The sequence below is a fragment of the Capsicum annuum genome, unplaced genomic scaffold (assembly GCF_002878395.1).
Source record: "Capsicum annuum cultivar UCD-10X-F1 unplaced genomic scaffold, UCD10Xv1.1 ctg2112, whole genome shotgun sequence".
NCBI classification, from domain to species: Eukaryota; Viridiplantae; Streptophyta; class Magnoliopsida; order Solanales; family Solanaceae; genus Capsicum; species Capsicum annuum.
Genome location: NW_025827026.1, coordinates 41,804 through 60,202, shown reverse-complemented (window position 1 = coordinate 60,202; position 18,399 = coordinate 41,804). Strand labels below are relative to the sequence as shown.

At 34.6% G+C, this 18,399-nt stretch overlaps 1 protein-coding gene across 1 annotated transcript in view; it reads left to right on the top strand.

The window, feature by feature from the left end:
* Positions 1–17,604, top strand: part of LOC124890629 (anaphase-promoting complex subunit 1-like) — a gene marked incomplete at its 5' end in the record, with an annotated part of 64,616 nt that extends 47,012 nt beyond the window's left edge. The window contains 3 exon segments of the mRNA XM_047402423.1: positions 5,407–5,485; positions 16,148–16,246; positions 17,076–17,604. Coding sequence (XP_047258379.1) covers positions 5,407–5,485; positions 16,148–16,246; positions 17,076–17,459 — 562 coding nt within the window.
* Positions 17,605–18,399: the final 795 nt, after the last annotated feature.

Sequence of the window (18,399 nt, the reverse complement as noted above, 5' to 3'; positions counted from 1 at the left end):
CTTTCCATCAGGGTCGCCTCTTCAATTCGAGGCTGCCATATAGTTATTTCTTGATCTCAATCAAGTTCGGTTATCAGATCTAATTCTCCTGCACCAAAGCATTTTATTTTCAGATTCTATTTTCAGATTCCAACGATTGAACACCTTTTTACCCAGATTCCGGCAACATATTTCCTTACTTTTTGCTTGGTTTAGTCCTATGATCAAGTCCGAATCCTTAATGAGGAGATCAAAAAATCAAATATTACAATCCATGAAGAATCGACGGGGGGAAGGTCGTTTTGGAAGGTCTCGACCTATGTGTAATTATTGTAAAAGGCTTGGACACAGTCGTGACATATGCTATTCTCAACTTAAGTGTAGTTATTGTAATAGGCTTGGACATACCCGTGAAATATGTTATTCTTTGCATGATAGCCGGGGGTCTATCGGAAACAGCCTTTCTACTTCTTTAGAGGTAGAGGTATGGACTGCGTACATCTTACCCCCCAGACCCCACTAGGTGGGAATACACTGGGTTTGTTGTTGTTGTTGTTGTTGTTTGCATGATCGACCACCCAAAGATGTTCATGTTGCTTAGTCTAACACTACTAGTAATTAATGGGTGTAGTTATCTGAAAAGAAATATAATGAGTATCTTCGGTATGAAGCAAGCATGCAGATATCTCTACCCGTAGCCTCAACTATACCATCTCCTACCTATGGATCTTTGGTTGTGGACTTTGGCACTTATGATCTTGTTTCTGGTAATAAATTACTTCTATCAAATATTGTTTATTCATTGTCTCTTCCAAATCGTCACTTTAGCCAATGGTAATGAAACCAAAGCAAAAGGAGTTGGACAAGCTAATCCCCTATCCGCTGTCACTTTAAATTTTGTTCTTCATTTCCTTGGTTGACATTTTAATCTTGCATCGGTTGGTCGTTTTACTCGTGCCTTAAAATGTGGCATATTATTTCTTGAGGACTTTTTAATCACACATGACTGTAGTATGGGAAAAACAATTGGTGTAGGATGTGAATCACACAGCCTTTACTACCTTAACTTTCCTAACTCCTCCATAGCCTGCCCAGTTACAGATTCTTTGAACTTAATTCACAAATATTTGGGACATCCTAGTTTGTTCAAGTTACTAAAGATGGTGCCTAGTTTGTCTATTCGATCCACATTAGATTGTCAGTATGCCAACTTAGGAAACACACTCGAACTACTTTTTAACGTAGTATTAAGAAATGTGTGCAGTCTTTTTTTCCTAGTTCACCCTTATATATGGGGTCCCAGCAAAACCAATTCAACCTTATGGTTTTGTTATTTTGTTAGCTTTATTGATGATTATTTAAGATGTACTTGGATTTTCTTAATGAAAGATCTGAATATTTTCCTATATTTAAGAGTTATTTTCCTGAAATACAAAATCAATTTGGTATCTCTATTCGTACCTTTTGTACTGACAACACCTTAGAATATATGTCCTCTCAGTTTCAACAATTTATGACTCATCAAGGAATTATTTATCAGACTTCTTGTTTGTATACCCATCAACAGAATGGTGTAGAAGAGTGGAAGAATAGACACCTCATCGAGACTGGTTGCACTTTTCTCATTTAATCTCATATTTCGTTGCATTTTTGGGGCGATGTTGATCTTGCTATTTAATAAAGGAAAAATTTCATTTATATACAAAAAAAATAATTTACAACAAAAATAGCCAAGAATTTGTTTATTTCTTAAAATGGTCATTATTACCTAAAATGACAATTAGACCATTTTCTCTTTTTTCTCAGCCCTATTTTTTAAAAAAAAAAACTTCTTTTGTTGTTTTTTTTTAATTCAAAAAAACTTGTTCGTTTTTTTTTCAAGCTTTTTTCTTACAACTTTTTTTCATGTATCAATATTGTATAAATGATGTATAAACTTGTATATATGATGTACAAGTAGTTATATAGTGTATATGTAATATATTGATATTGCATAAATAGTTATGTAGTGTATATGTAATATATTGATATTGTATGAATGATGTATAAACATGTATATATGATGTACAAATAATTATGTAGTGTCTATGTAATATATCAATATTGTATAAATATGTATCAACGTGTATCAATATTGTATAAATAGTTATGTAATGTGTCGAAATTATGTAAATGGCGTCCAAACGTGTATCAACATTGTGTAGACGTATATCTATATCATATAAATAGATATGTAATATATTGACATTTTATGAATGGGGTATAATCATGAATAGATATTTTGTTAAACAATTATGTAATGTATCAATATCGATATTTATTTAACTATTATGCATTTCCACCTTAACAAATAAAAGTATAAACAAAAAATAATAAAGCATCCATAAAAGAAGTGAAATAATTAGAAAATAAAGAAGATTTTGAAAAAAGAGTAGCAAAAAAATTTTAAATAATGAAAAAGTTTTTTTTATATTAGAAATAAGATGGGCAAATGGCAAAATTACAAATAATGTCAACAAAACAGGATTAGGAATTGCAAATGGCCGCGACTATTTTTTATGTAAATAATATGGTTGACCGGCCATTTTATTGAAACAATATGGCCCGAAAGGCCATTTTTGATCAATGATGATAAGTGTGTTATTTTTTGTGTAAGAAACTTAACTCAATAGACATTTTGTGTTAGTTTTCCCTTAATTAATTGGATGCCTTCATCTTTCATTCAAAATCAAATTCCTTATTCTATATTGTTTCCACAGTCACCTCTATACTCTTTTCTCCCTCGTGTCTTTGGGGTGCATGTTTTATTCCTAACTTCACTAGGGAAAAATAAATTAACCCCCTCGTGCTCTCAAATGTGTCTTTCTTGGTTATTCTCGAGTACAAAAAGGGTATCGTCGCTATTCACCTGATTTTTCGTCAGTACCTTATGTCAGCTGATGTCAGATTCTTTGTGTTTCAACCTTACTTTACATCTTCCTCATATCCTGATCATCCTGATATGTCTGAGGTCTTACATATATCGAATTTTGAGGATCAAGTACTTTATAAGTATTGAAGTTGCTAAGTCCAGATTAGGTATTGTTATTAAGCAATGCAGGTATGCCTTAGCAATTCTCAAGGAGACAAGAGTGATGAGATGTAAACCTATTGACACTCCTATAGATCTAAATACTAAACTCCTGCCAGGACAGGGGGAGCAACTCAATGATCCTGGAAGATATAAACGTCTAGTTTGTAAGTTGAATTATTTCACAGTGATCAGAATTGACATTTTCTATCTTGTGAGTGTTGTAAGTCAGCTTATGGTATCTCCCTGTGATAGTCATCGGCTAAGTTGCTCTGACTCTCTAAAAATGTTGCCGCATTCGTGTCGAATCCTTCAAAAATATATACTATCTTTGAAGGATCCAAGACGCACCCCTAGACATTTTAAAGAGTCCGAGAAACAAAGGTCATTGGGAGGCAGTTATTCGCATTATGCGATATATTAACTCAGCTCCAAGTAAAGGACTACTTTTCAAGGATCAAGGATATGAGTAGATAGTTGGATATACAGACATTGATGGGGCAGGATCACATTGTGATAGATGTTCTTCATCTGGATATTGTGTTTTAGTAGGAGGCAATTTTGGGTCTTGGAAGAGTAAGAAATAGAATGTGGTTGCTAGATCTAGTCCAGAAACAGAGTTTCGAGCAATGATGATAGCTACTTGTGAGCTAGTTTAGATTAAACAGCTGTTGAGGGTTAAAATTTAGAAAAATCAGTGAAATGTAACTTGTATGTGATAACCAAACGGCTCTTCATATCGCATCGAATCTGGAATTTCATGAGAGGACTAAGCACATTGAGATTGATTGTCACTTTGTGAAAGGGAAGAAACTTTTTAGAGATATTGTTACAAAATTTGTGAGATCGAGTGATCAACTTGCAGATACTTTTACCAAGTCCCTTACTTGTCCTCATATTAATTATATTTGTAACAAGCTACGTACATATGACTTATATGCACCTGCTTGAGGGGGATTTTTAGACTATGAGTAGGAATAAGAATAGTATGTAGAATTGTACTTGAAAAAGGATTGTAATATCAGTGTCCTAGTTGGAAAAGGAGTCTAATGTAGTGTCTATAAATAGAGTCTCCATACAATAATTTAGATACACCACAATTGAATAATATTTTTTTCTTATATTTCTCACAAAACCAAAACCAAACCAGTATTTGTTGGGTTTTAAAATTAAAATCAAAACCAAATTAAACCAAAAATATTTTGTTCTTTCTTTTAGTTTGAGTTGGTTGTTGGTTTGATTTGATTTTTTTTTTTCGCGTGAACACCCTCCATTTCTAACTCCTCAAAAGCTCAGCTGGGAGCTTTAGGTTCCTGGTTGCATCTAATTCTACCTGCCAACAATGTTGATATTTTGCTTCTTGCTGTTCTTCAGACACTGCGTCTTTTTGTTTTCCTTATTGACTGACATTCCTTTTTGTCTATCTTTTTGAGTGAATGAAGACAACCCATGTATATTTGAAGCTGTAATCTGGCTTTTTAAAACAAACTCACTGTCATGTTTGTTTTGTACTAATTGTTTGTGACTTAATAAAAGAGGATGTGCTTTTAGTTTGTTCCAATTACTCTATGCCCATTCCTAAAATGTCATGATATAGTTGAGTAATTTTGTTCTGAACTATATCCTCACTTATTCCTGATGCTTGGTTTTCCTTCCGTTAGTGTGGATGTGGAAAAGGAACAGCTGTAGTCTAAACTTGATAGATCTGTATATTCCATGTAAATTGTGTTATTTATCTCAGTGAATTATGATTGCTTTTGTGCAAATGTAAGTTGCTATCCACTGCTGTTGCTCTGTCTGTTTTCTAGTTCTCCATCTGATTTTCTTTCAACAAACTGTTCATTTTTTTTCAAGATTCCATTTCAGACGACTTTGATATTTGGTTGTCCTGTTCCAAATTAATGTCCATGTTAAGTGTGAGAGCTTACGATGATATTATATGAAATCTAACGTGCTCCACTTCTTCACTTTCCTGCATGAACATCACATCAAAGTTCTATGGGCTCAGTTTTGACCCTCTTAGGGAAATCTATTTCATAACCTACTCAGTATCACAAGCTCATGTTTCCCTCTTGAATCCTTATGCTCAATTTGAAAAGAAGGGACTATTTGCATGTACTTACTAATTCATTTGTAATTTGTTAGTAACTAACTAAATGATAAAGATTGTGTGAAAAATTAGTTTTTGATGCAAATATTGCAAAATTGTGTGAAATCCTATCAAACTTTCTTGCCAGATAATGAAAGATTAGTCTCCAAGATTGGAATGTATCAAGATTGTCTAACGTCCTGCTGAAATTCTTGTCTTCTAATTGTAATTATGAGTTGATAGTAAAGACTGTATTGCACATTTGCAGATCTGACATTGACTTCCAAGAATTTTGCTTACAAGTGCTATTTGAGTGTGTAAGCAAGGACAGGCCAGCCCTATTACAGGTGATGGATGATTCATCAGGCAAATGATTTTTACCTACAGAAAAAAAATATTCTTAAATGATTTACAGTAAATGCTGTGTTTTTGAGCGATGCAGTTGTGTAGTTGCCATGGAAAAACTTTCTTGAACATTTGTTCTAACCTGTTAAGAAAAATGTTATCTACTGAATATTGTTGTTGTTACACCCCAATTCTAGGTGCATGTGTGATTGACGCCTGATGTGTTAAAACTTTTCATGGAGCTAACCATCTGGACATATTATCCTTTTCATAGCAATGCAGGCGTCATGTATATAAAGCTTAATATAACATAAGGCTCATCAGCCTCATCATAATCATGAAAATCTAACCTATGGTTCTCAATTCATAGAATATCTGAAAATCATTACAAAATGAAAATTTCATAAGGGACTCATGTCTAGACTCTAGGCCACCCATAATAATGTCATGGAACCTCTATGATGTACAAAAATATACTATGCACGGGGCACATCCTGAGACTCTTCATTTTTAGTGTTGCACTGGTGTCAACATGACATTAGTGTGGATGTGTGGACATGTACCGGATTTGGTCAATCGATTTTGGATATTATCACCAAAACCAACGGAGAAATTCAGGAAAAGTACCTATGACTTCTGGAATCAAAACTAAACTAAGGGGAAATTGATGAAAATAGAATAACTTGTATGCGGTAATTCCTATGCCCTTTTTGGATTTTCCTTTTGATCAATATATTTTCTCCTTGAAAGACGACCCTGTAAATTTTCTACATATTGTCTCGTAATTAGACAAGTAACTCTATTTTAAGCTGAATCCCAACACCTGTATCTGGATTTGTACTTCCGAATCTTAAAATTTAAATAACGAAGCGACCTCTAGATCCATACCGGTACCTGAAAAATTTAGAGCTTGTGTCACCAACTTTGGGCGCAACTATATGTAATAGAAAAACAATGACATCGCCCTCGGGTGTGAATATAATCATACTTAATGTCATTGTCTTGCATCAAAAGTGGGATGAGACGCGAGGAAAATCATGCTTACATGATTGTATTATCAAACATAAAACATGTCCTAAAATTAACTAATAATATGTTATCACATTTATGCAATACCAGCATATTGTGGAACATGTGGAACATATCATATCCTTCGTATCTGTGAGAAATAAAGACTCGAAAAATATTACTAAGATGCGTAAACTAATTATCAAATTGAGCCTATTTATAGACAATACATTACAATCTTTTCGCATTAGGATACTATAACATTCCCCTCAAGCTGATGCATATAAGTCATATGTAGCGGGTTTATTACACATTCTAATATATAGAAGAGTGAAGGGAAGCATGAGACGGTCGTCATGCTCGCTTCCTCCGTGATTTTATCATATTACCTCTAATTAATTATTATATGTCATTTACGTATTGAAAAATTAATATATTTAAAAAAAAAGTAATATATATATATATATATCTCTGCTTCAGCTGCCTCAATCATAATTTTACTATTTCATCCCTAATTAATTATTATAAGTTATCCGTTTATTAAAAAAAATTAATTATTTAATAAAAAAGGTAAAATAAATTAAAAAAATGATAAATTAACTATTGATGTTTTAAATTAACGTGACGTCTTATGTGAGATCCGCTTAAATTTTTTTCATATCTATTTTAATTTATAGTAGTTTTGCTATATCACTTCTAATAAGTTAGTATGAGTTATTTAAGACATGTCCGCTTTACTGCTTCAATCGTGATTTACCTATATCACTCCTAATTAATTATTGTGGTCACCTAAGCATTAAAAATTAATAATATTTCTTCAAAAAAGTAAAATAAACATAAAATGATATGTCAACATAAAAAATTTGATTGACTATCGAAATTATATTAGTGCCACATAAATTGGGATGAGACAGAGGAAGACATAAAGTAACAAATGTTATTTGAAAATGAGATAAAATGTATTGTAAATAACAATATTAAAACTTAATATAGAAAAATTTGATTGACTATCGAAATTTTATTTGTGCTACATAAACTGGGATGGAGAAAGTTTTATTGAAAAATTATGTAAAAAACATCATAAATCAAATAATTAACAACTTAAAAATTTAAAAGAAATAAAATATTTGGCTGACTCTAGAAATTAAATCAATGCCACTTAAATTGGAATAGAAGAAAAAGTATTATAAATTATAGTAATTAAAAACATAAATAATTTTAATGACTTATTATCTAAATTTTATTTATGTTACATAAATTGATACAAAAAAATACCGCATATTGGGCCCGTGCTAGTACGAGCCATAGTGTAACTTATACAAGTGCATGTGAAGGATTTGGTGAAATATTTGCCAACTGATCACTCGATTTCACAAATTTTATATCTATATTTCCTGGAGTATTTTTCTTTGACAAAGTGACAGCCAACCTCAATGTGCTTAGTCCTTTCATAAAATACTAGATTTGATGCGATATCAAGGGTTTCTTGGTTATCAGATTAAAGTTTCATCTGTTTGATTTCTCCAAATTTTAGTTCTTTGATCACTTGTTTAATCCAAAATAGCTCATATGTTGCGACAATCATTTCAATATTCTACTTTTACATCCAAGTGAGCAACCACACTACGTTTTTTACTCTTCAATAACACCAAATTAAATCCTGATAAAACAGAATATCCGGATGTAGAATATCTATTAGAAGGTAAGCTTGTTCAATCAACGTTTGCATGTCCAACTATTTGCTTGTTGCCTCGATCCTCAATCCTCGAAGAGTAGTCCTTTGCATGGAGATGACTTTATATGTCACAGATGCAGACAACTGCACCCCAATAACTATCGTATGGAGAATCCATAGCCTAACTTGCAACACTCACAGGAAAAGAAATATTTGGTCTAGTTAATGTGAGATAATTCAACTTACCAACCAACCACTTTTATCTTCCACGATCACTGAGTGGATCCCCCTAATTTGGCAGGAGTTTATTCGGATCAATACAAGTGTCTTGTCTCTTCAAGAATGTCTAAGGCATACTTTTGTTTACCTGATCTAGACTGATCAACCTTGACAATGATAAAATACTTCGATCTGTCGAAGTCTTTAGTCCTAAAATGTTGCTTTAAATAAGTGATATTGTCATACCATCTTGATCATTACGGATGATAACGAGATCGTCAACATAAACCTTCAAATAAATAAACAAATTTAGAGCAAAATGTTGTCAAAGTAAAGAGTGATCACTTTCAATACAAGTTATGCTAAGGTCCTAAATTATTGTGCTGAACTTCCAGACTAGGCTCGAGGAGAAGTTTTAGGCCATAGAGTGACTTGCAGTATCAACATACAAGGCTACTAGACTCCACTCCGAAACTAAACTAAGTGGATGCTTTATATAGACTTCTTCCTTATGGTCACTGTGGAGAAAAACATTCTTAATGTCTAACTGACGAAGAGGCCAATGGAAAACGACGATTATAGCTATAGATAGGAAAGACAGGTAAATGCTACTTTAGTCACGCACATAAAAAACGTATCGTTGTAATTAAGCTCAATATCTAAGTATACCTTTTGCTAAAAGTGAGCCTGCCGAACCAACTTTGATTGCATAAACCCAACAATACATTTAGCTAAGGGAAGAGGAACAAACTCCTAAGAACCACTAGTTTTTAAATTAGACATCTTGTCGATCATAGTCTATCGCCATTCTCAATGAGAGAGTGCTTCACTTGTAGACTTATGGATGGAAGCTGTCACGAACCGAGACTACCCCCTAGTTGTAACACGGTACTTAGAACCACAAGTAATCCCAAGCTACCCTATGAACTGACATGATACTTGAGCATCTGAATTAAATTAATTATATAAACTATATTTGCTGTTGTAAGAAAACTAGAGTACATGTGATACTAAAAAGGTTTACAACACAATAAATCTGAAAGAGGAACTTAAATTACATGAGTGACTCTGACTAACTGTCTATGAAGCCTCTACTATACTGACTATAGATAGTTGGGACATGACTCCAACTACCACTAATCAATACATATGAATAATTAAAATTGAGTACATGAACTATATCTGACTGGAGATTCTCGAACTAGGAGAATTCATCACTTGCTGGCTGGAAGCTGCCAACTGTTTGATTATGATGTGTGTGCTACAACTGGTACCTACATTATGAGACAATGTAGCATATAGACATATATGTGGATCAGCACTTTGGAATGTACTGAGCAAGTGGGGGTAAATGCAATAAGTAAAACTGATTTCATACATAATTTTAAAACATGCATGCTAAGTGCAAGTAGACTCCCTAAAAAACTGAAATAAACTGAAAGCTGAAGTATCTTTAAACATGAGAAACAACAATCTGATAAGCTGGTGAATCACTACACTTAGTTACTTAAATCTTTACTTTTGTAGAATAAGTAGAACTAAAGCTGGGATATGGTATAACACGACTACTGTATGTAAATCTCATGTAAAGTTGGACATGCTGTATAACACGAATACTGTATGTAAATCTCATGTATAGTTACTGAGCATGAAAAAATGAACATGTAAAACTGAGAATGCAAAACCAAGCATAAACGTATTTTTCTAAAATAATCTGTAATCTGAAGGACTAAAATCACCTGAGCTGAGACATACTGAATAATGACTGAAATTGTGGGAGGTATTATGTAATCGAAATGCCTCAATCTGAGCTAATTGAGGTCCAACCTGTAAACCCAGTTGGAAGGGTATTAGTATCGTGCCACGGATACTAACACTACCTATGTGGATCCACTAAACTGTTGTCCCGAAGGACCAGGGTGTCAAGCCTAAACTGACGGGTGACCCCTGAAAGGAAGTTAAGCCTAAATTAGCGAGTGACCCCTCATATCCTATGCTGGATACTTAGTTCTGGAACTTAGGGACTGCTTCTAATGATTCTGCCTAATCTGGCGGGGGAGTCGCCATCCCTGTATTCGCTCGATGCTAAATCCTACTTCCAACTTAACTGACACTGGTACTGAACTGGACTAATTTTAATTGCACATTATTTCTAATGGTGCTCCTCATGATTACATCAACTGAGTAAAATAACAATAACTATGGTTTAACTGAATCATTACTTGAAAATTTGAAATCGTGTTAAACACATAGGTATCGGGTGTTCATAACCCGCCAACACTGAATGACCATAAAATACGGTAATAAAGCTTTAAAACTATAGTATGGAATCATAGTTCAAAGACCCAAAACATAGACATTTCATCAAATATGTGAGAATCATGAACTTGAACATGGGGATGTGTTAAGTATGAGGAAAACAACATGATTACATGGCTAAATTCATAGTTTGGGGATTAACATGAAATTCACTTGAATATGACATGGGAAACTGAAATTTAAAGCATGAAGCAACCTAACTTTTCATGGGATCATACATGGACATGAATTGAGTTTAAATTACTAGTGAACGCATGAATTTAACCCATTTTGAACATATGAAATTCCATAGTAAATGAAAAACTCCTTATTTTAATTAAAAGAAGGTTTTTGGGTTCAATGGGTGAAAGGGATCCATTGATGAATACCCCGCATACCTTAATTGAACGAATTCTTGAAGAAGCTTGAAATTGGAACTTGAATCCTTGATTTCTTGAGGAAGAAAGCTTGAATCTTAGGACTTGAATAATGAACTTGTGAAAGTAACCCTATTCTTGATGTTTTCTTGAAGACTCTTGAATTTTGAAGGTTAACCTTTTGATTTCTTGTGGAAAGAGTTTAAATTTTGTTCTTGGGAAGGAGGAAGGTTTACATAAGGGTTTGATAATGAAAAGTGGGCAAATAATGCCCTTTGGGGGCTTTAATCCGTCATTTGGGTGCTTGGGGGCAAGGGGAAATAACTAAAACGCCCTTTGGTCTTGTATTTTCGTATGCAGGAGAACTATCCTCCGCGTCACGGTGGTTGACGCGGTAACTTAAGCCTGTGTCGCGGAGCTATAGCGGCAGCTTACTGTTTCTGACGAAAATGGTCATAACTTTTCGCTCGGGTATCAGATTAAGGAGAAATTGGTATCGCTGGAATGCTAATTCAATTATCTATATTTTGGTGGGTTTTGAGCTGCAAAATTCCATATATGTCAAAAGTTATGCACATTCGAAGTTGACTCTTGTAGAATCGAATACAAAATTTTGGCTGAATCAAAGACTCTTAGCTCAACCTTGCTCTAAGTGATCCCTATGAACATTTTTCACCTCATAAGCACTTCACCCACTAGGATAAAGATCATGACACATGTATTCTAATATAAATCGTGGGATTTGAATTTATACACGCAGGAACGACGGTTCAATTTCTAGCTCAAAAAATGTAGTGTGTTACAGAAGCAGAGGCATACTTCTCCCTCACCTCAGGCCCCACCACATGTACTGAAAAGATGTCTGATGAATAATTCCTTGGTGAGTCATAAACTACTGATATTGGAACAATGAGTATTCTAAGGAAGTATCCCAATGAAAAGTATGAATTAAAATATCAAATTGATTTTGTGTTGCAGCACAAAAACTCTTGAATATAAAAAATAACTCGGAAAAAATCTTTTATTAAGAAAATTCAAGTACATCTTGGATAATCATTAAGGAAACTAGCAAACTAATGAAATCCTAAATGTTAGACCGACTCTACTAGGGTCTCAAATGTTAGAAAGAACTAAGAAAAAAAATTGATTTTGCACGACTCTCAGAGCTATGTGGAAAGTTAGTGCAAGTGTGTTTCCCCAATTGACATGACTCAAAATCTAATGTGGACAGACTGGATAAATTAGACACCATCTTTTGTAGTTTGAATAACTCAGATATCCCAAATGTTTGTAAATTATGTCTGGAGGATCGGTAACTGGACATGCTACGAAAGAATTATGAGAGGTAAGGTAGTAAAGGCCTTGTGATTCAAGTTCTACACCAACCATTCGTCTCGTACTCTGGTACGGCATAAAAAATTCATCAAGAAATATTATCAAGGCACAAATCAAACGAGTGACAGATGCAAGATTAAAAGGATAACTAGAGACATAAAGAACAAAGTTTAGAATGACAGAGGATTGGCTTGTTCAACTCATTTTACTTTTGCTTGGATCCCATTGTCTAAAGTAACAAAGGAAAGAGACTGAATAAACAAATTTTGAAAGAAGTGATTATAACCAGAAATATGATCAGAAGTTCCGGAGCCCACAACCCATGGTCCAAGGGTACTAGAAATGTGCAACTGAGGCTATGTGACGTCTACTTACTTGAATAATACTTAAGAGACTCAGTATGTTCCTCTTCAGATAAGTAAACCTGTAGTGTCAAACTGAGAAACATGAGCATTCTTGGGTAGTCGACTGTGTAGAGAACAACATACCATACATGTATGTCTAGGCGTCCATGCCTACTACAATAACTACCCTTGGGTTGAGATCCTCCAAAATAACCTCCTCCTTGTCAATTCTTCATGGACTGTGATGTTCGATTTTCTAGTCTCCCCATTAAGGGTTATGAAGTAATCATAAGACTTGAATTTCCAACTCCCATATTTTTTGGAATAAAAGCGTCAACTCTAAGTGACATGGTTGGATTGGAGAGAGTTATCGACAAATAATGGAAAGAAAGTTCTGAAACACTGTTAGAAAACACATATTTTCGGTAAAATAGATCTGATTGAACTAAAACCCAAATTTGGCTATCGGAATCTGCTGCAAACTTGTACGAAGTGCTTGGAAGGTCCACACGACCTCAACTGAAGAGGAACAAAATCGACAATCAGAACAATGTTGTATTGCTAGAAAACAATTTTCTGTCGACCATTTTCCAGAAAAAATTGTGGGTCATTGTCAGAATCAATAGGCAACCTCGACATAAAAAGAACTGACTTGAAAAAGTTCTGGATAATCATCTCATGCACCAGCCCATGACTTTACTTGCTTGTCGAAACCCTAGCCTTTGGCAATACTTGCAGGGCCCTTTGCTGAAAAATCTTACTAGGGTTTGATCTTCGGGCGATGACAGATTGTGTCGACCAACAGATTGTGTGGTAGTGTTGGTTTTTACACTACACCAAAGGAAAAACGATGACACGAATAAGTGGTATCGTTGCTGCAAATTAATGCATAGTGACTGTATTTTCTTTTCCGAATGTTTCTCACCAGTGCTCTGATACCATGTGAGAAATAAAGACTTGGAAAATATTATTAGGTTGTGTAAACAAGTTATTACACTGATCCCTATCTATAGACAATATATTGAAATTATTTCAAATGTAATACATAATACTGTTCTAACACTATTCTTACTTTATCAAAACATAACCGTACAATTTTTGGGAGTTCGTGTAGACACTTACATAGAAATTAGAATAGTGGATCATGTATACATCAGTTGGTGGTCTTTCTTTAATACCATACTTCAAAAATTATGTAATCTCACCATTTCTTGGCAATAGAACATAGTTGCCATTTAGAAATGGTCAAAACCATGATCCCAGCGTGTGATTTTGATAAGCATCACCACCTTTTTGGAAAGCAAATATCCTCTTATTTAAGAATACTACTAAAACATTTCTTTATAAAATATAGCTCCTTTTACCCTTTTTTGTGCATCTAAGTATTTCACAATCATGGTCTATGAAGTCAATGTTTAATGTTTACTCTTCAATTATGTTTGCCTCTTATGCCCTCATTGAGTCATTTCAGGAGTTAAAACATGGCATAAGCTTGTATACATGATCATAGGTGAAACCATAAGTTTCATCATATTCATAGCACAATATCATTGCAATCATAGTTGAAAGCATAAGTAGAGTTACTTTATGAAACATTGACATATAGTACCATTATCATAGAAAACATGGTTCTTTCTTGTAAATATTTCATCATAACACCATATAGCACCTTAAAAGATTACTTTTTCATAAACATTGAGCCGAATCTGCATTCTCTTGCGAAACAGTTTCATAAACATTTTAGACATGCATTTTGAGGAACCACGTTTAAGGAAGGTAGATCTCAACTTACCTTAGATTTAATCTAGGTTTATCAATACAATCCTTTATATTAACTTGACTATTTATGCTATTTCGATCATTAAAATACTCAATTAGTAACCTCAACTCTTTATCAATTTTCCAACAAACGAACCAACGTTCATTAATACCCACTCCTGGCCATACTTCTCCTTGCTAATGAGTGCAATTCTGAAGATGCGAGACTAAACACTTGATGTTCACTTTATCATAATTCGTTTTCAATTTCTGTGTCCATATATTTGTTATTCATGCTTATGATTATTAATCTTGAAGTACACTATACTTGCATTTTTCTCCATTTGTGCCTTTTTCATTAAAGCCCATTCTTTTTGTGCCCTTTGCACTTAAAACCCCGAAGGAGTTTTTTTTTCAGATATTTGCTTTTGTAACACTGACTCCAACCCATGAGGTGCTCTTGAAAGTCTGATGCACCAATGACTATGTACCCCATGCTTTTCATTGACAACCTCCTCTCATTAAACCTGCTCCTCCTGTGTATATCTCCATAGCCATCTCATGAGTAGGCATTTGATGTGCAGAGCCATATCCTTGATTCCTAGACCTCCTTAGTGTTTTGGAAGTAAGGCTTTTTACCATTTCACCTTATGGAATTTGTCCCCCTCACTACTTCTGTTTCAGTTCATGTAACCCATTTCCCTTTTAGTATGCCTAAAAAAACATGATCCTTTTCTAAATTTGGAAACAATTTAATTGGAACTTTCCATTTTTTCCTAAATTAGAAACTTCTATAGCCACACAAAAGCTATGGTATGTTTAGGACCACACTTTCAAAAGTCATATAGCCACACATGTTTTGGCGTGTTTAAGACCAGAAGCTCCAAATGTCTTCTCTTTTTTTTTTTCTTTAAATTTTGTGCCCAATCAAATAGGTTCACATGAATTGAAACGGAAGGAGTACCACGTTTATGGAGTGAAAGCAAACCCAAAGTATCATTATGACTCAACTTGTCAGTATATTTGATGCCTTGGTTGAATCCCTCCCAAGGAACCCAAAGCCCTTCAAACTGTATCTGGAATGTCTTTCCCTGATTGACTGGTATTTATAGCCCAGTGTTGCCTCCTGCAAGCCCCTTGAGTCTGCCTTGGGTACTTCTCTTATGATTTCCTTGCAACAATGACAACTTCCATTGTCCCTTGTAAACTCTTCTCCCAGGCTTCACCTTCTCGTGATGAGCTCCAATCGCAAGCTCACTTCAGTGACCCAGAGTCTTGTGACGGGCTGGTGATGGCTGTAACTCTCCTTTCTCATGCTCTTGGCTGGGGCACCTCCCGTAACATGAGGGGATCCCAAGAGAGCCCTATAGCATGTTCTTCTTTTTAACTTCTCATCTCGTTCCTTGCTCTTTTATCAGCCTAAACCACTTCCAAATCATAACACTGGTATTTTATCATGTCGCCAATGTGATTCTGTTTACACCTTGGGGATACCTTAATCAAGCTTCTAGGGTCGTGATTAGTCGTAATTGACGTTTAAAACTTAAGGTCTTCAGTTGCTTCTCATAAAGATTGTGTTACTTGTTCTCCTTGTTCAGAAGCTAATATTAGTATTTGGAGGCAGTCATTTGACATTTGGAAAATATGCAGGTTTATCTGTCGCTATACACTACTATTGGTTCCATGGTTGATCGGGTTACTAGTAGTTCCAGCAATTTACAGGACACACTCTTCATCTCAAGTCTGAAGGTATCTGTTTGTTTTGTACCTGATTAGCTGGCGGAATCTATGGATTTTTTTAAAAGTGATATTGTTTCAGATTCAAAATTCTCTTTTAACTACCTGCTTAGTGTGTGGGCTTGCTATCTTCGTATTTTTTTTAAAGTTAATATGATCACTATCAGAAGGATTTCTTTATTTACGTTCAACTTTTTGTATGGGCCAATTCTTTTTCCATTTGCTAAGCACATGAAAGTATAATAATGGCAAATCTTTGAGATTTCTGTACACTCTGAATAAGATTCGGAAGACAAATTGTTTGGTTACATGCGTGAAGTCATTTATTTGCGAGTTGCAGAGTATGTGGGCTTAGATTTGGTACCAAAACATGATAACCATTAATGAATAATAAATATTTCTAACCATAAAGCCCTAATACCATCTTTAACTTCATTATTTCCTCTTTATGAACTAAAACTTCTGAAAAGTCAAAAAGACGGATGATTATGTTCTTCTTTCCTAAAAAGATGGGTGAGCCTATTTTGGCAAGTTTATATCATACCATTGGTCAATGACCGTTAACATTTCCAACTCTGTAAAGACCTCATACGTTCTTCAAGTTTATCAGTTCATCCTTGTGAAGTCCTGTAAAACTTATCCAACACAAGTCACTCAGAGAAGATTTTATTGTGGGAATTAGATTGTACCCTTAAAAGTGAATGCTTTTTGATCTGGTCTCCTGATTGCACTTATGCTTTACTGATGCTGAGGACTTTCCTTCTAAGCTGCATATTACCTTTTATTAATATCCTTGATATCCATCTTTAATGGATTATTGTATTCCATTCTGCCTGTACAGATAGCACTGGCCTATAATAATGGTTTGCTTAGTAAAAGATCAACAAGTTCAAAGGAGGGAATCGTGCAATCAACTTTTCTTGGTTCGGTAAAGAAGTGGGTGGAGAAGATCCTTAGTTCATCTCTGGAATTTCAGGAATTTTCTACGTACATCAAGTCTGGAAGATGGCCAACTGAAGATTGTGGGAGAAGAGCCTCTACTCTTCTTTCTTGGTATGTACAATGGTATAATGTGCCATCACCATTCGAAGTTAAAAGAGCTTTGGACAAAATCAACGCAGTTAGCACACCCTCTTCAGTCCCTCTTTTACATTTGGTGTTCCCTAGGACTGATGTTACTGTCCTCTGTGAGATCAACAGAGTAGGATTTTGCTCCCGGGGATGATATTGGAATATCCTCTCCAAATTTTATTGTTGTTGTAAGTCTATATTCTTAATTATTAATTTGTAACGATAGTATTGAGTTAAGGGACGGTAATTGAGGTATTTTTGGTAGGATATACAACTCTTCACTGTTTGTTTGTTTTTAATTGTTTATTTATTTATTTAAAAAATAGATCTTATCCATTTCTACTCAAAGAGCATGGACCCACACGTCATGACAACAAGTAAATCAAAGGTTTTCAAGATACCCATTTCAACGGCGCAAGAATGAAGATAGTATCTAATGAAAATTTCACATAAAAAATGCTTCTCAAGATGTGACACAACATCCTCAAAGATTTTCCCAATTTCACTATGCAACTTATCTTTGCTTGTTTATCCTAATTAGGAGTGAGACATCACCATTCACTCTAAGGCATTGATGACATTCTCATGCAAAAGTTGATTCATACTCGTACAAGACATTTTAATTTCAAAGGAGCACAAATATTGAAAGAATTTTTGCTCACTCACAAAGAAATTCAAGTACAACAACTAGAATTATAGACTTGCCCTTTGTGTTGTTCGCCACTAGTGTAGACTTACCAAGTTTGAAATCACCAAAGACTCGTGGGTGCAGATGTAGGTTAAGGTGCGGGAAGGAATGTATGGATCAAGTGACTATAAAACGTCCCTAGATGTAATCACTTATATCCCCAAGTTTTTCAACTTTTCCACCTTATTCCCCTTCATTTGTTTTCCTCGTTTCCCTTAATCTCTAGCTTCTTTTTTGCCAAACAAATTTAATGCACAACTTTCGTCATTCACTTGTTAAGTTCTTTCATGAGATTTTCTAACCTTTAGCCATCCACGACCCCTCATTTGTCTGATTTCAGTTCAAGTTCTACGAGCTATGCTATTTGACTTTGTTTTCACGCATATGTCTTGTCTCACAAGCAAAT